Raw genomic sequence first — 20,854 nt, 5'->3', positions numbered from 1 at the left:
TTGGAGTCACTTTTCAGGGGAAAAAAAACTTGCTGTTTGGGCTGGGATAGATGTTTCTTCAATGGTGTTGAGTCAGTCAAGACGGGTCTTTTTTTGTTTGTTTTTTGGCATCTTCACTTACTTACTAAAGTCTGAAATACTCAAGCATCAACATAGCCAGAAACATTAAAGTTGTTTGGTATTTTTTATTGATTTTTTTTGGCTTCGTTGGAAATTACTGAAATTTAATGGAATAGAGGCAGACTTTGTCATATGGGCAAATATCCCATCTTTGTCCAAACGATAGGGGATTGTCCTGAAATTGGTGATTGACACCACCAGTAAAAGCTCAGACACAAAGGGGCATATTATGCAAATACTTTATTATCAATGTGTGAATGGTTAGCTTTTCGTCTGGATATTAATAGTATATAAAAACTATACACCAAATCCAGGCTCAGTCCTAATTTTGCTGTATAATTTCTCGAGTTGGTATTGAAATTTTCTTTCTCTTTATATATATTTCTATATATATATATATATATATATATATAATATAGATAAGCCAAAGTGCATTTTCCATTTTTTTTCCTCTTGTCCATATACACATTGCACCATACATAAATAACGACATTGTAAAAAGGACTCCATATTTACAAGTATAATATATATATATATTTATATATATATATTTCATATAATATATAAAACTTTATATTAAATCTAGGTAGATGATATTTGGGATGGTGCGTGCGCTCTGTCCGTGTTATCTGTGGTTGTTGAGGAGGATCTCCAGCCAGCAGGGGCAGGAGGTGATGAACTGTCTGGAGTAGCAGGGCCCCCAACCCTTGGCGAAACTGATTCGGACGCTGTTAGGGTCGTAGGGTCCGTCCGTGAAGTCCGACTCGGCCGCGTAGCGCAGCAGGCACGAGCGCTCGTAGTCGAACACCTTGACGGAGAATCCCGGCATCACCTTGCGCACCGCCAAGCTCCTCCCATCCGGTGCGTCCAGAGTGGGCGAGTTGACGAAGATGGGGTGCTCGCTGCGGTTGTACGCCCACACTCCGTCCGGCTCTTTGCTGAGGAGGATGCCGTAGCCGATTTTGCCCCGTGTCCGCTGCACCGTGCTGCTGCGCTGCTCCAGGTTGAGCTGGCCCAGGCAGAAGCCCGTGCCCTGAGGTAGATCGTAGAAGATGCTGACGGAGCGCTCGTACACCGTGTACAGGCGGCCCACGCGCGTGCGGTGCTCCCAGTACGCCACGTTGCACCAGTGGCTCTCCTTGGGGGCGTCGGGCGACATGCTGGCATCTGCGAGACACGAGAGGAGACACAAAACGTCAACACCGACACGTCGGGAAGGATCTGCTTTTAATTGTAGCCGGCAGATGGCTACGCTATAAATATTCAAGGAGGCGCCGCGTTGAAATCCAAGCCCGCCGCCGGCGCATCCATCCGACGCACACTATACATATCCTGAGGGTGTTACCGAGGTTGGCGGCGGGGAATACCTGCCCCTGCTCGCTCCACCTCGAGAGGCCGCCCTCGTGGCAGACGGATGAAATCGCGCTCAAACCACGATTCACCAATTGGAACACTTATTTTCCGTATTTCAAACCTGATTTTGCATTGACTACAATTGGCAGCCATTCATAAATGAATGATCATGTTACAGGGCCAGCAACAAAGAGAGATATTTAATCAATTTCGCTATTGACGTAGTTTGCGCTATGGAAGAGTGGACAGAAAAAAAATCTGTTTAAAAAAAAAAGCTGCTTCCGATGAAAGATGTTAAATTTGTTTTGACTGGGAAGACTTGCAGTGATGAAGATACTTTAAATGGCAACCAATAATGAAATTACTGTTAGGTTGATGTAAAACAGCCCAATTTTAGAGAAAACTAGGACTGTCAGTTAGATACATTTTTTTAAATAGTATACTAGCAAGATGTGTTTCCTTAATGTGTAAAATGCCAGTTATTGCGTGTAAAAAAAAGTTGATTTTAGGGGCAGATTTGGTTCATCTGCTCCTATAATGGCAGCCAAGGTGTTTAAAACAAAACCACAGTGGTTTGTTATGCTTTATCAGTACTTCCTCGAGAAATTCTGGGGTTAAAAGAACCTTCAAATTCATTTTGTGGCTTAAAACCCCCCAACAAAATTGTCAACAGTTGTCAGTTATTTGCAGATTCTTTACAATTGGGCCAAATTCCATTTTTTTTGTGCACCTACATCTTCCTCCCCTGCACACAGATTCCTCAGGAGTAGGGGGAGGAGGAGTGGGTAGGCGTGAGGCAGGGGGTCCCCCTCCCCGCCGCCCAACTCATCCCCCACCGCGGGCCCAGGGACGCCATTCAGCTCCCTGACAACTTAGCACAAGCCCGTGACCCGCCGACCCCCCGGCCTTCATGCTATCAGCTCCCATTAACTCACACACAGAGTGATGCCATTATTTTGTTTCACGGAGTCTATTGGCGCAGAGGATTTAAAGCCCGCAGCCCGCGGCCCCATTCCTTTCAGGCTGCGCGCGCTCGGGGCGTCGTAATGACCGCCCGCCACATTAACGGGCGCCTTTAAGGTGAAGACGTCTCCCCTCGGACGGAAAGCCTCTCCGTCGCCTTAATCAAGTTTGGGGAAAACATGAACAAAAAGCCAGACGTGCACAGACGCGACCGTACGCGCTGGCTCAAGGCTTTTTCTTTATTTCTTTCTTTCTTTTAGGAATGAGTGGGAGTCGGGGGGCCGCAGACAGGCTCGCTGTGTGTTTGCGCACACACTGGTGGCTGAAATGACCCCCCCAGCCCCCGCACCCACCCACTCGTCAGGGGCCCCCGACATGCATGCGCCATTAGTGAATTCCACACTGCGACTCCTCGGCTTCCAGCTCAGCGTTTACTGCGAGCGGCCATTACAAAGAAGTCGCACACACCCAACTTGTTTACAGCCCCCTCTGTTGTCTCAAATCAAACGGAGCCCTCACATCAAGGTGAACTTTGACTAGTAACGACTGATTATTTTGGGCTTTAGTCATCTCATCCGTTCTTTTATAAATGAGGGTTGTTTACTTTTGATATTACCGGAAACTGAGAATATTCATTGAATTTTTCTTTCGGGAAATTAGTGGATGGATAACAAAGAGAATGTGTCGTTTTATTACTCTTATTGCTTAATATTGTTTAGGACATAAAAATAGATTTAATGGTAATCCTTTAACTTTTTTCTTTAGATAAAATGCTAACAAACTCAGTTCATACATTAATCATGTAAATATTTTTTGTATTACTGGACTCAAGAAATGTGATGTATTTTTCTTGCTTTTTTTAAAAAAAAAACTGAAAATATTACATTTGCATTAAAAAAATAAATAAGAGATAAAATGAGAACATAACACTAAAGTTTTTTCACCTATATTAAAAATGAATAAATAATTAAGAGAATACATGCTAATGAATAAGTTCATAAATAACCCATTGCAGATTACTATTGGGATGTGACCAGTCATTTAATATACTATCATGTATAATTTTTAATGGATTCATATAATTCATTAATATATAAAATCATTTTTAATTTCTAATAAACTCCAGCGTGGCAGCTCTAGTATGTAAACAAAATGGCATGCCTTTTTCTGGAGACAACATTTTCACACGCAGCCACTAAAGAGTGCAAACGAAGCCAGAGCAAACGCCCGCCCAAAGCGCCCGCCCGCCCGCCCGGATCAACCAGGAAGAGGAACGAGCAGGACAAAGGTTGTTTCACTCAGAGGGAAGACAATAAAGGCTACGCAAGCCAGGGCTTTTCCTGTTTCTCCGGCGTGTCAAGCGTCTACGTGTGCTTTTCCGCACGTGTCGGCCAAGCAGACGTGTTTGTGTTTTTCTTCTCAACTTGTGTGTTTTGGCTACAGGAGGAGGGGGGTGGGGGGCACTAAGGTGAGAACTTTGGGGGGGGGGGGGGGCTTGTTTGGGATCTCTTTGACACAGCTCCACCAAGAGTGAAGCATGTCGGCCTCACAGCTCTGGGGTCCTGGGTTCAAATCCTGGTCAGGTCCTGATTGGACACTAAATTGCCCCTAGGTATAAGTTTGACTGGTTGCTTGTCTCCTTGTGACCTGATTGGCTGGCAACCTATTCAGGGGGTCCACTACCATGTGACCATTGTTGGCTGGGATAGGCTCCAGCACCCCCGCGACCCTAATGAGTATAAAGCGGTTCAGAAAATGAAATGAGATTATGTAAATAAGAATTAATTGAATTTCTTTCAATGGTCGATAAGACAAACAAACTGACCGCAATAGATAAAATGAAATTCATTCTTTGTGATCGAACTTTCAATGTTGAAAAAAATAGGTGGTTGGATTTAGGGGCGGAGGAAAAGACTCGTACAAACGAGACTGGATGCGGCGAATTAGGGGAGGGCGTGTGTTTGACCACAGCAGATGCGGCCGACTCTTTGAATCCACGTCGGCCTTTGAGAGGGTCTGCTCAGGGTGGAGTCGTGGCAGGATGGGAGCAATTACTGCTTCTCTGCATCCATTTAACCCTTTTGCCCTTTAACAGCTCAGTTTACCCATTAGAATAGTAGCACGTGCTATTATTGTTGTTTTATTCTCAAAAGCCTCTCCTCTTAGTGTCACTCTCGGAGTTCACGCAGCCTCTGCACTTCCTCTGACGAGTCAATCAGCAGCAAAAAGTTACTTAACGTGCTTCCAAGTGCTCTCGTTGCTGTCAGAATGTGGGTACACGAGGCCAGGTAAAAAGTTAATCAATCGTGATACGCTATACCAAGTCACATGATAAAGAATGTCATTTAAGATCACCATATTCAAAGGAGGGTCCAAATAGAAACGTCTATTCCCGTCAAAGGCAGAAAATGAGTCAAATGGTACGTCTCCCTCTCGGCCATCTCTGCTCATCGGGAGTGGAGCACACACATGAACTCATTCCTCCGTAAGCTTACAGAGGAAAAGAGAGGGGGGAAGAAAAAAAAACAACAACAGTGTTTCCAGTCCAGCTCTGAGCAGCCCAGTGGAGGGGAAGGGGGCAGCAAGGAGAAAGGGGAAGAGAAGGGGAGGGCAGCAGCCTCTCATCCTGTGCCAAGGATTAAATTCCCTCCGGCTATTAGTCTATCCCAATGAATTGATAGGCTGAGGGGGGCTGGGGTGACGGAAAAACCCGCAGGGGGACTTGATGTTCCTTGCAATGTGCTTGTAACATTTTGGGGGCATTCCTAAGTACCTCTCCTCTTTTTCTTTTTACCCTAAACAACAACTTGATTACCCCGCCATGTTTGGCCTTTAATCGAGTACACAGTGGCTCCCAAAGGCAGACTATAACCATGAGCAGTTAACATTTAGGCTGGCGTCTGGGCTATCTCTGCCATCAAAGTCAGCTTTATCAGTCAGACACGCCAACCGAAGCTGCTTTTATATGTCTATGGATTTTTTTTTTCCCACTCCCCGAGGTCTGGTGCTCTTGGCCGCGAGGGGGAGGGAGATAAGGAAGGAGGGAGGGAGGGAGGAAGGTTAGGGGGGAGAGAAAGAGAGATACGAATTCCAGCAAAACAAGGCCGGGGAAAAACTGAGAAACTGTATCTAGAAAATCCAGCCTGGCTCATCAAACTGTTTAAAATACAATGTCAATAGTACTTTTTTCCAATTCCCAGAAAAACTTATTTTTTTCTTTTAACCCCTAAATGTCGTGAACACTTGCTTATTAACCTTCAAGAACTTTTAAGTGTTTTAAACTCATTTACTGCCATTGATGGGGACAGCATGGCTAAATTTGTTATAAAATGTAAACTTTTTTTCATCAAAACTTTAGTAAATTACATTTTACAATACTCAAACTAAGGAAACATACCAACAACCAAAACTCATTGTCCGATATGGTCATAGCCAAACCAGAGCTGCCCAAAAAAATAAAATAAAATGGATATCCTTCGTCGTCAACAGCAGCGGAAAAATAAACGTTGTAGCTGGGACGCAGCGGAAAGTTCCCTGAGAGCAGATAAGCGACACAATCGTAGTGAATCGAATCAATCAAGTACAGAGAGGCTACCATGGAAGCAATGCATGGTGGGAAGGAACAAGGAATACAACGTGCAACTCGCTTCCTTCAAGTTTCCTCTGAAGTAGCGAGAAGCGTCAAAAGGCCAGACGCTCTAGCTCTATTGTAGAGTTCTTTTCAAAGCTCGGGCCGTACTATGGGTGGTTAGGGGGGGGTCGTGAAGGTCACATGTCCAGACCGCCTTCAAGGCTCAGAGACGTGGAAGAGGGTAGGCGGCCGAGCACCGAAAGCAAAACATTCAGTGAACATCCTGCTGGGTGGCTGCGCTCTTTGACCTCCTCGTACAACCTACGTGTGCATGCGAGTGTGCGTTAGTGTTTGTTAGCAAGTGTGTGAGGCAGATTTCAGCCAAGTAGGCTGGAGCCTTTAAGTAAAGAGGACCCTGCACATTCCTTAGCTTCCCCTCCTCTTCCCTGCGCCTCATAACTTCCTACTCTGGTTAGGACGTGGTGTTGGTGGTGCAGGAAGAAGTCAAACCCTCCGCCCTCAAAGATTAAGTTCAAAATCTAACTCAACTCTAGAGTAAAAATTGGAGGTTTGTACTTTGAGTTTCGCAACATTGTTCCATTCGGGGTTTCCGACGGCTAGTTTTTTTTTTATGCTGTTTGAAATTAAGTTTAAATCTCGCCTGACAACAAATCAAACTTAACACATTTGCTCTCGTCTAGTTAACATGGATTGGACGTCCCATGCTGTTAATGGCACTAAGAGAAAAGCATTCAGAGGCACCACCCTTAGATGAAATGATAGAGATGCCTATGGTTGTCAGCCATTGATAAATGCAATGCCTTTTAAGACTTTTCAAGGGAAACTAGGCTACAAAACATTTTCCAACAGGCAAGAGTTGGGTCGCGGTTAGCACACTAACCTGAATTCTGAGGTTTTGATTAGGAGTTAAGATTTTCCACTCAGTTCAAGTATTCAATTACGGGTGGCCAACTTTCCACTTGAATTTCAACGTACTCATTGGAATTAGAAGTCCTAACGCTCCAAATGGAGAAGCTCCTGGACAATATATCTTAAGACGCAGACAATGTTGAAGAGGGTTTCCGCACAAATATCGCTGGGGTTATCGACTAACTGTAATTCGAACGTCTACATCGTACATTTGCAATCATGTTCACTCTGTGTCATGTGAACAATAATAAACTCCAAGCTTCCGGGTTATTTCAGCACGACAGAATTAAAACCAAAGGCTGGTATTCGGTTTCTATTGGCTAGGATGGACAAAGTTGTACTTCTAACAAGGCTTTCGTATTGATCGGGCGCAAGGAATCAGACTCTGTGAGGGAAATGTCTTCTGTCAGGATAATGTGGCACCAGAGTTTCTGTTTCAATCAAAACACTTGCTGAGGTGTAACGCACACTGCTCCGCGCCTCAAACGCATACAACAACACTGCCACATTTCTCAATGGAGTCCATTCACAACACAAGATAGACAGAAATGGAAAAAAAGTAGAAGAGAAGATTTCCAATGACTAGCATGGCCATTCTCTGTCAACATCTGCAGTAAGTCTTGAAGTTAAAGGCAATGGCAGGATTTCATTATGAAAATGATGTGCTGGCAGTCACATGAAGGGCAAGAGGGGGAAGTTACAGCCAGACCTCTAATCTAAACCGTACCCTGAAATGCGACAGCCTGGCTGCGTGTACTACAGCCACACAGGAAAAACTTGAAGAAAGGCTTTCGAAAGAAAAGATACTTAAAATAAACATTTCAAACGCTAAGATGTTTTTTAATAAGCTCTAGGCAGGGACAAAACCAATAGGAATCTTGCACATTGCATTTCAACTTATAAAACTGACTTGGAATTGAAAAGCTATTACTTCTCACCACATTTAGAACAAAATAGGAGGAATTTTGCGGGAACAATTTGGGGAAGGCCTGTTGATATTTCCGGGCCAATAAATACATGCTCGGAAAGGTCCGGTGGTGAACAATTGACTCAAGACCCGGTTTCAACACTATCCAACATTTTTTTTTTTTTAGATAAACAGCTACAGACACTGCGAACCGGGTTGGAAAAAACTGGCGTTTTTTGATAGATGGGTACTGGAATGAACGACAAAGGAATGCTATATTTTCATATATTATATTGTGTGCCCTCTATCTATTTAATGAAAATACAGTCTATAGGTCCAACGTTCAGACTAAGCACTGTGAGAGATTTATGCCGAGGAGATCATGTTTGAGATAATGAAGGAGAGAAAATCATGTTTCTCCAGTTACATGTGAACCGGCAGAGAAAATGAAGCACTTTATTGTTCCTCTCTGCCCACAATGAGCTTCTGTCCTTCACCTCTAGCGGCAAAAGGCTTGTTTGGAGATGTCGACTGACACGGGCCTCCACAGTTAAGCCGCACACAGCATTCTGGTGGCTTAAAGAATGCACCGGCTATTCTCAGTTTTAAAAATACGGACGGCCCTAGCTAGATTCAGGGGCAACTGTCGATGCTCCTCCGGGGAGGAAAAGAAAGTCTATTTTAACCGGCAATCAGACCACAGGCCTAAATCATAGCCGACCAAGGCCAGTGTCTGGATTTATAATTGTGGGTAAAAAATGGTCAGAAAATAAAAACAGCCTCTGCAGCTGGCACCTCCTCCGTCCCCTCTTTGCCAGGCAAGCACATTTACTGTTGCTGCTCAAAGGGGAGCATTGTTCACCCCTCTCAGCCTTGAGAGGAGGCACACTAAAACACTAAACTAACAGTTGGACATTCCATACATTTTTAATGGCATTGCACGCTCCTTATTTGTTGCTGTAACCCCATGCCCCCAACTGAATGAATGGAGCTATTGCTGCTGTGCTGCGGGGTGAAGATGGCAGCAGCAGCATCCCTCCAGGAAGATTAGGTCACTGGCCAGGCTAAAAAAAAAAAATGGGGCAGAAGTCGTCGCTTTACTTAAGACACTGCACACAAAGACAAACCATTTACTGTGGTTGAACACTGCGCACCGTGTTACCTTGAATGACAAGCGTGGTGCCGGCAGATTAGAGTCAGAGTCACGCAGGAGGTTTTTGATTAATCTTTATCTGCGAGCCCTTCAGAAGTTAGTCAAACACCGACAGCGCCGGCACCGTACTGGCTGGCCAAAAGCGAGATAAATGCCAAGCCCGCAGGCTTGTTTCTCATGTAAAGGTTTTTAGGCCAAACTGAGGAATGCTTTGGATTAGCACTACGTGCACAGGCAACATTAGATTACTATATTTGAACTAACTACTGGGCAAGCAGTACAATTTGGTGCTTTTGTAAATATAGCATGGTTTGAATTATTTAAATCTTCAATCATAAAGTGCTCTTCGAAGAAAAAGCAATGTTAGAAAAAACATTTAAAGGTTATTCACATCCAGCAAGCCATCCACTCAAAATTTAGCTTGGCCATTCAGATCTGCCCAATCAATCAGTCACTCATTGCCTGCCACTTTAATGAAAAACTTCAAATGTCGGCCTCATGCCTGAATTCAAACATATTAAGGCTCTCGGTAGGCATTAAAAGTCAAATGTGCTACGATCTTCACCTTTTAAAGGGTGAATTTTTAGTCAGTAGTTGTATTCTGTGCAAATAACAATTAGTCAGCGGACAGGTGGTACCTTTGCGTAAATTGCAATGGAAATTAGGTTCATTAACGTCAGCGTGATTCAATCCAATAAGCCATTCCGTAAACCTTACCAGCGAATGTTTTAAAATTAGATGTCAAATTGAAAAGCTTTAATGTCAGCTGCTAATGGCTGGTTGGAGGCGCCAATTTTCCAAAAAACATCAAAACAATGGTCATAAGCCCACTCAATTGTAAGAACCATTTTTGCTAAGGACATTAGAATTCCAAACATGTCTTTCAATCTCATAAACTCATAAAACACACAATAATGACATAGTCATTTAAGTGTCTGCCTTCAGTGGAATGTCTGACCAATGTATATATCCTTACAATTATTGTATATACTTGGTATACTTTAAAAAAAGACATTACTGCAAATGAGCTATTTCTGTGTTCAAATAGCAATATACTTTACACGCTTTAGCTTTACAAGCTTTCGAGCTGAGAGTTGATTTCCCTAACAAAGAACTTCCCTTTGACAAGTGGAATGGGAATGCGCCTAAATCCACAAACAAAGCTTGTCTTGTAATAAGCAGACACATGATGACAAGTTGCCATCTACTTTGTGGAATTCATAATTTGGTGTCACGCCGCCATGATGCAGCACTGATTTGCGAGTAGACAGGGCTCTTGCCCTCTTGCTGACACACTCCACAAGTCAAATCAAAGATTACTGGGCTCAATAATTCCATTGTGAACTGAACTCAAATTGACTTCTTATTGGAACATTTTACAGAGTCCTACCGATGAAAGATCATCAAATATTTAAAACATAGCTCAATGTTTATTTTTCTTGAAGGGCGACACATCTTGAACTGGTGGGCAAACATATGGAAACGCCTTGATCTAAAAGCCAGATGACGTTTCGTTCTTTTCTTTTTTTGTCTGTGGAAACAATCTGCACTGCAATCAACACACAAACAACCAAAATAACCACAAATACACACTTGCATACAAGACAATAGGCCATGTAAATGAACCGCTGCTTTCGACTCTGTTGAGGACATTGAGCATAACAGCCCCCAAGAGGAAATGTTGAAAGTGGATTTCTGATGGCAGCCTAACAATGCTGAGAAAGGGAAAATGAAAAATGTGCTTATCGCTCTTATCAATGCCTCATTTTTGTGTGTACGTGTATGTGTGTGTGTGTGTTGTTACGTAAGAGGAAACGGAAGCCAGCCTCCCAGGACAGGAACAGATACTTGAGACAGGGATTGTGGGTAAGAAGAGCTTTACACCACTACATAGAGAATGGCGCACAAGACCCCTCAGCATGTACGGCACAACTACTGGCCTCCACCGAGCTGGACGTGACAAACGGGGTGACGAGAGCAACCCCCCAACGTATCACTCCTCTCTCCAACATTCCTCAGGCACCCCCCGCTGTCAGAGGGGTAGTCCATGTCCTTGCGAGGCTACAAAACCCAGGCCACTTTTTTTTTTTTTAAACAGGATGTTTGTCTGTGGACTCCTTCCCCTCAAATAAACAATCCGCAAAACCTGATTTCAGGAGGCAGGGTGGAAGCACTCCAGTCACATTATTTCCACATCCCGTATCCTGGAGCATCGGGGTTCCTGAGGGAGTGTGGGCGGCGAGGCGCTGGGATGGCGCTGGCAAAGATTCGGGTCTGCGGTTTAAAGCCTGACGATGTATGTCAAGCTATTGGAGCAGATGAGCCCAAACAACAAGGTGTCTATGTACTTCATGCTATATGTGAACAAGGCCTGTCATGATAAGTTCCATATCAATTTATTGTCCAATATATAACATGCCCAAAGATACTTCAAATGAAAATTACTTTGGAAATGAATTGTATACTGTTGCCAATTCAGAGGAAGATGAGTAAAAAAATAGAAATCTGACTTCTGGCTATTGTAGTTCGAGAACCCGCAGTTAAATTTCATTAAAAAAAACATGAAATTGGTGATATTAAATTGTCTTTTGTCTGTCAATACATGAATTTGGCTTCAGAGACAGAAATGTGTTTTGAACAATGAGAATTGATTTTATAGGTGTGGGAACGTTTGATTATTGCTGCCCTCTACTAAACGAGTACATGGGCACTAGAGTTCTTTCCGTTTTTTGACAGTCAGGAAGAAAATGAGGACAGTCACTTTGTATGTCCTCCTGGTCACATGACCTCTGTAAATGCGAGGGAGACCCTGCAGTCACACCAACGTGAGTGTGTTTTCTTGTGCAGAGTGTTATGCTGACAAATTCCATGGCTTGATTGGGCACACAACCTGCGATGACGGAAGAATGTCGGCAGACCGGAGTCATGATATTACAGCGGTCTAAAGTAGAAACAGTAAGAAGGATTGCATCACTCATTGATCGTAAATATTGTTTTCTATTGAAGGGAAACTAGAACGTCGGCATGTCTGCACTCTCCAAGCAAAGGATCATGACAACATGACAACTTAGTACACTGCAATCCTCTGCCAAGTCCAAATGTCAGAATATACCACGGTGCTTTGACTCCATCAAGACAACTGCTTAATTTACACCTTGCTTACTTTACTGTTTTTAACTAAGCAACATTGCATTTTATTGTTAAAAAATACAAAAACAATGTTACAACATAAACTGCAAGACCACTGTCTTTTGTAGTTATACTGTAATCTTACTACGTATGGCTAATGAATGATGCCTTCACAACCAATGTGTGGGAGCAAGTGCCATTTCATTTATTGCCTGGGAATCGTCTTTCACCAAGAGAAATCCAGCTGGTGAAATCAAGTTTTCCCTGAATGAGAGTGCCGTAATAAAGTGAATGCGTAGGGAGCAAACGGCCCTCAGACAGTCATACAGGAAGTAATGAGGCCTGCTTCAAAGGCCTTCATTCTGATGTGCGCACGACGAGGCCCAAGCGCTGAGGAAACAGGTGTGCGGGCACGCTGGGAGGGCAGCGCAAGCAAAAGCGAATTCTCTAACACATGCACACACAGAATACTATGTGGTTCCCAAGTAAACCTGACGTAGACAGATATCCCAGAGTGTCGGCTGGTGGCTGTCGTTCTTTCACAATGTGACATGGCCATGTTCAAATAAAACCACTGGGAATGGTCCAGATGGCTATGAGCACATTTTGGCTAAAGATAGGATGGCAAGCCTGAGCTATTGATAATGGCAAGGCGGCCTTTGATGCTTTGTTAATGACGTACTCGCACAAATGTTCTGTATTTAATCATTGACGCCAACCCATTTGAACTCGACTGTCGCCATCAAGTTGAGCAAGTGATGTGGAACATTCAGGGTAGACAGCTTACCCAAGCAACCATTTTCCAATGTGTTTTTGGCCAATTGCATTGAGCAGAAGGAATACACAATACTCAAATTCTGTCGCCCCAGGCTGCACATGGAACTTGATTTTTTGACATTTTACACCCAACCCACTTGTGTCTACTTGTTCTCTTGTCAGGGTTTGAAGTCTGGCTCCCATACAGACAAAACGCACACTCCCAAAGTGAACTGTGAGGTGGGTCACATGGAGTGGGATTTCCAGGTCAGAAACATGCTAAAACTGCAATGACTTGAAAAAAAAAAACGCATGACATGATTTTAATTTAAAGTCAGATGTCATACGCAATGTCTGATTTTGCAAGCTGAAGGGCATTAAACACTAAAGTTAACAAAGTCAGTTTAATTTCTATATCAGAATGTTGATTGATGAGACATTTCTCATGACATTTGACATCATTACCTTCACTTGAGAAGTTATGTTTGAATCTGTTAGCAGAATTACATTTCAAGTGATGTGTGTGGAAGGCACACATTTTGGTCTCCAGGTTGAGAACCAGGGGTGCTTCAGGTGCAGGTTTTTGTTCCAAATTATCCAGCAGAGACAAAAGCACCTCTTTGCAATCCACTGATTGCACTTCTAAGACACCAGATGCGTGGAAAGGTTTCCTCTTTGGAGATTGGAACAAAAACCTGCGGCCCTTTTGTGGAATAGTTTTACCCACCCCTGTTAAGTTTAGCCTGTCTATTTCACATTAAGCACTAAGCATTACGATGAAGTGAAGGAAAAATTGCAAACTCCCTCTCAAGGCAAAGGTTATGCGGTTGTTTGAGATGCACTATGTGGAATTAGTCTCTTTACTATATGTTTAGCTCAAAATAGGCTCTTTTGAAGAATTGCCCATGACGTATTTCACCGCGGGTTGTCGTGAAGTGAGCTGAGGTAAGTTCAAACCGCACTGTTAGCCTGGCTCGCAAAGCTGAATCACACGACCGGAGCTGGGGTGGCTCCGATAATTAGAGCACAGCGTGGAAAAAAACATCCCCGCCTGGTCCGGCGGTCAGCCTCTCACCCGAGTGCGGCATGTGCGAGCGGCAACACAGTAGTGAGAAGAAACCAAAGCGTCGCTTGGCTAGAAAGTCCCTGCTTACCGCACTCTCACAGGAATTGCGGCGCACGCTCTGACAAGCCCTTCATTTGTTGACTGAGGGAGTGTCGCCACAGTGGGACACACTGGGCGGTGACACTCGTCTACCGTGGGGGGGCCCTCGTCTCTGACGGAATACGTCACTGCCAGGTAACCGGCGACTCGACCTTCCGAGACGTCAACAGGAAATGCTCGCCCTGGCAGACCCTTGCTCGTACTCCCTGTTTACATGATGCCGTCTGTGGCGCTAGTACCAAGGCTCAAGGGGTTTTGAGCTCCCGCGGGTACCAGAAAGGAGTGTTTCATTTCAAATCAGAGGACAGTCTGTCTGTTTCTCCTCACTTGCCTTGGTGGTTTCCCCAGACCCTCCCTTCCACGACATCCACGCTAGACTGAGTCTTGCACGTCTGCACATACGCACGTGCACAAGTAGATGTGTGCGTGCATGTTTCTGAATGAGCCTCGGCTCTTATTACCGTTTTATCCCACTCAAATATTTCTGAAAGGAAAACAGAGGGTGGGGAGGCCCGCACGCCCTGTGGAACGGCTACTTACAATGAAACCTTTATCTGAACAGCTCACGCTCTTGATAGCTTTTAATGAGAAGGTATAAAACACAAGGCCAAAAACGAAACTTGGTAGGTTTTGTGCATTCATTCAGACACGCTCAACAGCTGGAATAAATACAGAAGTGACCTGAGAGAATGAATGAAAATGCAGAAACGGATAAAAGGCACTGCAATAAATTGTACGAATACTTATACAAAGTACTTGGAAAGCCACACAAAACATTAAGAGCAAGGATAAAAAATGCATGGCTCCCTTTCAACATTATTCCTTTGAGAAATACTAATTTTGAATTGTAGTCTTTTTGTAAAAAAAAGCAAGATTTCGCCACTAAAAAACAGTTGTGGTCCACATGGGTGGACATCACATGTTTTTTTTAAGTCTGCCCTTTTAAATTTTTAGTTTAATCTAATCTAATCCTTAGTGTTTTACAACAGAAATGCACATTTAACATATAAGCTTCTTATTAGGAATCTGACGACAGTTGGAGAAGCACACCCACCTGAGAATTCCCCTGGTGTAACGTTAGGTGAGCCGGTTGCCTCCGTTTCAGTGTAAGACAATGTGGAGTCTGACAGGTCTGTAGGGAAGAAAAGAGGAATTAGGCTCCTCATTAGGTGCATCAACCTTCCTGCAATGTTGCTCCAGGCCTTCTCCTGGCACGATTCATCACTGCTAGTGTCAATATCATGTTCCCCATCCACTAAAGACTATTAGTTTCACCCCATAATAGATAACAGCACTGGATTACTAACAGGCTTTAACTGATGACATCCTCCTACAAGTGCTTCCAGATAGCCCAACTGAAGCTGGCCTCGTGCTAGCCAATCTGGCGGCCTTTAGAACTCCCAGCACTCACTCTGCCTTGTACACTACTGAGAACAATTATGGCTGCTGGCCTTTTTGAAGAATGGATGGGATGGTTTTTCACTAGTTCCCAAAGAGTAGGAGACAAACCCTGGCATATACTTTTGAGTTCAGGGTCTATTCAAGATGTTAGTGAAACAATTGAACAATGTCACAGTTGACATAAGTTGTAAAAGCTTACTTACCCAGTGGCTTGTGTTCTTCATTAGGGGAGAGCCTTGAATATGGAGGTGGGGGTGACTCTGGAATAATAAAATAATTATGTCAAAATTAAACGCAATGAGTGAGGGGGAGAATTGTGTACATTTTTGTATTTTTGCACTTGTACCAGAAAGTTTGACACTGGTACACAGACGGCTAAAATCTATTAAGTCCACTGGATGGCTTGTCGTGAATGAACTGTACCAAATCATAATAATAATAATAATAACTGCAGTATGTGCCCAAATTATTAGAAAAAGAAGTTCTAAAGTACAAACTAAATCAGAATAATGCAAAAAAGTGTTGTAGTTTCAGAGTATAAAGTGCAATAATAAATAATACATTGTCAGGAATATTTTAGGACAAACATCAGGCTTAAATTAAACACTGCAGAAACTACTGGAGCGCTAAAATGTTAATGAAGCCAATGTTTCGGATGAATTTTCACAGAGCGGTTGCATCAATCAAAAGTAAATGTGTGCTTTTCAACTTTGCTTATTTCAGACAAAATGGTTTTATCTTATGCAAAGAGGGGGGGGTAGAGCTCCTTCCACAAGGAGGGAGAAAGGAAAGAAAAGTCTGCAAGCGCACTGTGACCTTGCCTGCAGGGAAAATGGGAAGGAGAAAAGCATAATAGCAGCAGGTCTTTTAAGAGTGACGGCAGTAATTGCCAGGACCTGAGCTCAGTCACTCAGATACACTGCGAGTCAGTCTGGCGCCAGCACTATGCAAACTTTATATTATCACCACTCCTCCACCTAAATAGCATGAGGGAACCTCTTTTGGGACAAAAGGGCTTTTAAAGGCGCAACTTGAAATGGATCTCATTAGAAATGCACAAAGGAAGGCCAAATAAAAGAGACGCGTTTGATTTATTCCAATGTAGTCTCTCAAGCCACAAAAAATATATAGCTTACCAGTTAATAAGCATGTGGAAGGAAGGATAATTTAAAATGACTTCATTTTGACCGACTCATTTTACTCTGACTTTTCAGTTTTATAAGGTTTTTACCTCCAAAGGTGACTTGACTATTTCGATGTCCGAGCAAGAGATTAAAATCTTGATTAGAAACTCAGGCCTTGAATAGCATGAAAGAAATACCCTCTCTATCGGGACACGCATGAAAGCATGCGAGCTATGTCTACTACAAGCCTGGGTCCTGAAATGTGTAATGTGAAATCCACCTTCCATTTTCAGAGGGAAGCAACATCACAACAACAGGAGGCAAAACTCAGTCCCACATTTCTCTAAAGCAATGGTGTAAAAATTACAGCCCATGGGCCTAATGCAATGCCCTGGTTAGGAAAATATTATTGAACATGGCCTGCAGAAGAAGCTTGAATTCAGCCTACAATCTTTACATTTAAAAGGCTTTTCTCTGCCCACTGAGAGTTCAGAACTTTATAACATGTTAAAATCAAATTAAAAGTAGTATTTTGCAGTTTAATGTTTGCCAATGATGGTGAAATCAAATCCAGTTTGACTACATTTTACAACATATTGAAATCAAATTAAGAAACAAAAATATCACTATTTAGAAGCTGAATTTTGTAAGTGATCGTGTTTCACTGCCATTAACAGCAATGGACGTCCAATCCAATTTGACTGGGAATCAATGACAACCAAAGAGTTCATGCTTGAATAGAATAAATACATAACATAAAAAGAAATAACAACCAATCATGGTTTTGTGTGCACAACATTGGAGCTACGTTTAATCTGATATTGTTGCACGCATGCCTTTGAAGAGCCGAACGCAGCCAGCTGGCTTGTAAATGTGGATGTTATGGAAAATCCACCTCCTGTGCCAGAGAGGAGACAGAAATACTGACACTTGCATCTCTGCACATGATAGTGTACGTTGTCATGGCGTCAGTAGGGTCAAGTGGCCTGGCGTTTGGTTTTTAGCCAAACTACATGCTTGCCGCTGGCCAAGTTGAACGTGGCCATAATTCAATCCTATGAAACTAGCACCAATGGCCCAAGGGTGTTTTACAATTATTACGACAACTATGGCTTTTCATGTGCATTTACCTTGAATTGCAAGATAGAATACAGAAAAATAACAGTGTAAGTACTGAAGTAGTCACATTTCTGTGACATGTGGCGTATATTAGTGAATGACTCAGGCCGAGGCATGAATCTCTTTTGTCGTTCCGAGATGTCACAAGCTCGACCAAAAATGTGATTAAAGAGTTTTTTTTTCAAGAAAAGTGAGTAAACATGGTAAAAAATAAGAGTAGAGTAATCCATAGGCGATTCCGACCAGAAGTTTGCAAAGGTTGTTAAATATCCCATTTACCCAATACTGGTCTGAAAATATTGTTATTATTGTCTATCTAAAACCAATACTGTATATCATAGTTCATCTTGCCATGCTGGCTATGTATAATGGTGATAGCGCAGTCCTATGCTCTAGTTCTAAATAGCAATTAACCTCTGTGTGCACTTCATATTTGGCGATGTGCCATGAGATTTTTTTTCTTCCACAATGCAAAATGTGTGCCATAGCTCAATGGCAGAAATACAGCTTGACAAATGGGCTACCACAAATGGGCTCCCTCTAGTGGTACACAAAAGAATGACTGAATTACAGTAGACTAAACTTTTTGCTTCCATTGGCGTATGTACATTCTTATAGTTTAGCATGACTTACTTTTGAAGAGCAAAACACGCGTGTCTCTAACATCATTTTCATTTCATTTGCTAAATACATTTTAAAACTGTTTTCCTGTCATCTCCTCAGCTATTGACAAATGCACAGTTGCTTACAAAAATTTAACATTTTTCTTTACGGAATAAAACCCTGGCTTGTTACTCATGAACACTACGATTCACAAATTCTCTCAGTTTAAATGAATTGAACATCTCTTGTTCTCAATGGAAGGCCATGAGTTAATGCTGGTCATTCTGGTAGAAATCCAGTGCCTTATGTGATTGTGCATGGATAATTCGTATAGTACGTGGAGTTGTGACTTCTTCTTACCTGGCCCACATAGGCGACTGTAGTGATAAGGGTTGCAGCATACAGTGGGACTGTCCGGGCCCCAATAGCTCTTACACTCACAGAGCGGTTTGAGCTGGGCCGGGTGCCGGAGGTCAGACCAGCGGTACAGTTTACACACGAGCAGCTGCGGGGGCGCCACATGGCCTCCCAGCCTCAGCTCAGTCCGGGACACCAGGACGCATTCGCTGGGGAGGCCGCCCCGGGACTCCACCGCCTCCAGCAAAGTATCCAGGGCCTTCTCCTTGAGCTTTTTTAGAAGCGAGTGCGTGGCTGACTTGAGTTCTTGCTCCAGCAGGGCCCGCGCCTCGGGAGATCCGGCATCCCGCTGGCCGGGGCCCCGGGGGGCCAAGTGGCACGAGCCGGGGTCCACGCTCTCCGGGCCCGCCTCTGGGGCCCTGATCTCGGAGTGGTCCCGCTCTTGAAATAAGCAACACGTCACGGTCCTGGAATCGCTGTCCTGCACGGAGCGGGGACCCCCTTGGTCAGGCGCGCCCCCATCTTGCTCTTGGTCCACCAACCCCAGGGCGCCTTCGTCCACAGGGCCACCGGCACAGCCTCCGACGAGGAAAGAGCCGCTGGGGGTCACCGCTCGGAACTCCGTTTTGGGAATCTTCTGCGGGTTGTTGGCAAACAAATCGTCTCTGCATCCCTCGCCACCACTCTGGCCATTTCCATCGCGCCCCCCTTTATCTGGAATCAAACGACTTCTCCAGAGTCGCCGCACAAGACCCGAGCGTTTCGTCCTGAACATACGACAACTTGACTATCTATTTGGGGTTGGGGGGTGGGGCTGCTGGCTTCGGCTGGCTTCGGCTGGCTTCGGGGTGACTCGTTTACGGCTGCCCCAAGCTCACTTACATACACTCAACATGGAGAAGTGAGCGAAACGCACAGCCGACCGAGCGACGAGCACGGCTGGCCAAACGGCAACATGAGACACAGTGCGCACCACGAAACACATTAAAACGCCGATCGCCACATTCCGAGAAGAATGCAACGAAATCGAAAGAATGAAACGGCGAGGCTTCTTTACAATAACGAAGAAAAGCTGAAGTCCATCGTGGAAGAAAAAGTAGTAGTAGCTCCAGAGAGTGGCAGACTGCAATAGTTTGGGGCACTTTCTGCCTCCTTGCTCGCCTGTTTGCTTTCTTACGCTCTGAGCACAGAGAGAATCATTAAATCCCCAAACAATGCGCTCGATATGAACATCCTCGCCCTCCAGAGAAGCCACTTTCTTCTTCTTCTTCTTTTTTCTTTTTCTTTACAATCCCAACGACGGATCCATGCGAACGATCCCTGGGACGAAGAAGCGCATTCCTTCTTCTCTCCTCAGAGCTGAATCAAAGTGCAGGCAAGCCAGCTCGCTTTCTTTCCGTTTCTCTCTTTTTCACTCCCCCTTCACCCCACCAACCTATCTCTCTCCCTCCCTCTCTCTCTTTCTCTCTCCCCCTTCACCCCACCACATATCTCTCTCCCTCTCTTTCTCTCAGTCTCTCTCTCTCTCTCTCTCTCTCTCTCTCTCAGTCTCTCTGTCTTTCTCTCTCTGTCCCCCTCCCTCCTTCTCTCTGTCTCTCTCCCTACCTCTCTCTCTCCCCCTCACCCCCTTTCTCTCTCGATCTCTCCCTCTCTCACTCCATCTCTCTCACCCTTTCTCTCTCTCCCCCTCTCTCACGCACACACACACGCACACACACATGCGGGGCCCCCGAGGAGAGCGCTGGAGCCATTGGCTGACTACCATCATGTGCTAGTCTAGACACTTTGGCGGCTGGGAGCTGCACTGATTGTTGCGCAAACAAGGTTTCAAGTTTCTTAACTCTTAAAGGCGAAATGGTCGCCTCTCGCTTTAACTTCAACCCACTCCCAAAAACTTATTTACATTCATGGCTTGTACGTAATAATAAAATATACTGCCATTGATTTTCTACCGTCCCCATTCTTTAGGAGAAAAAAAATTAGATCTAATTGTGAACCTCCATGGAATATTCATTCATTCATTTTCTGTACCGCTTATCCTCGCAAGAGCCATGGAGGGTGCTGGAGCCTATCTCAGCTGACTTTGGGGATGAGGCAGGGGACACCCTAAATTGGTGGCTGGCCAATTGTAGGGCACAAGGTGAAAGACGACAATACTCTGCATGCATGTTGTTTTGGATGTGGGAAGAAACCAGAGTACCCA

General features: G+C 44.1%; 1 protein-coding gene across 1 annotated transcript; it reads right to left on the bottom strand.

The window, feature by feature from the left end:
• Nucleotides 1-345: 345 nt before the first annotated feature.
• Nucleotides 346-20,061, bottom strand: LOC144215507 (mothers against decapentaplegic homolog 6-like). Its single transcript, XM_077744487.1, has 4 exons — nt 18,655-20,061; nt 15,652-15,708; nt 15,102-15,179; nt 346-1,287 (listed from the first exon to the last, which is right to left on the bottom strand). The coding sequence occupies exons 1-4, from the start codon at nt 19,424-19,426 to the stop codon at nt 746-748; spliced, it is 1,449 nt and encodes a 482-aa protein (XP_077600613.1). The 5' UTR covers nt 19,427-20,061; the 3' UTR covers nt 346-745.
• Between the last annotated feature and the right edge of the window lie 793 nt (nt 20,062-20,854).

The sequence above is a fragment of the Stigmatopora nigra genome, chromosome 22 (genome assembly GCF_051989575.1).
Source record: "Stigmatopora nigra isolate UIUO_SnigA chromosome 22, RoL_Snig_1.1, whole genome shotgun sequence".
Taxonomy (NCBI): Eukaryota; Metazoa; Chordata; class Actinopteri; order Syngnathiformes; family Syngnathidae; genus Stigmatopora; species Stigmatopora nigra.
Note: the sequence above shows the minus strand (reverse complement) of the source record. Positions and strands in the feature narration are given on the sequence as shown.

Bases quoted from the DNA above. Each gene is read 5' to 3' on its own strand.
- LOC144215507 (XM_077744487.1), bottom strand. From the start codon at position 19,426: ATGTTCAGGACGAAACGCTCGGGTCTTGTGCGGCGACTCTGGAGAAGT. The intron at 15,180-15,651 runs GTAAGTAAGCTT...TCTTCCCTACAG, and splicing joins TGAAGAACACAAGCCACTGG to ACCTGTCAGACTCCACATTG. The intron at 1,288-15,101 runs GTGGGTGTGCTT...CGTGTCTCGCAG, and splicing joins TACACCAGGGGAATTCTCAG to ATGCCAGCATGTCGCCCGAC.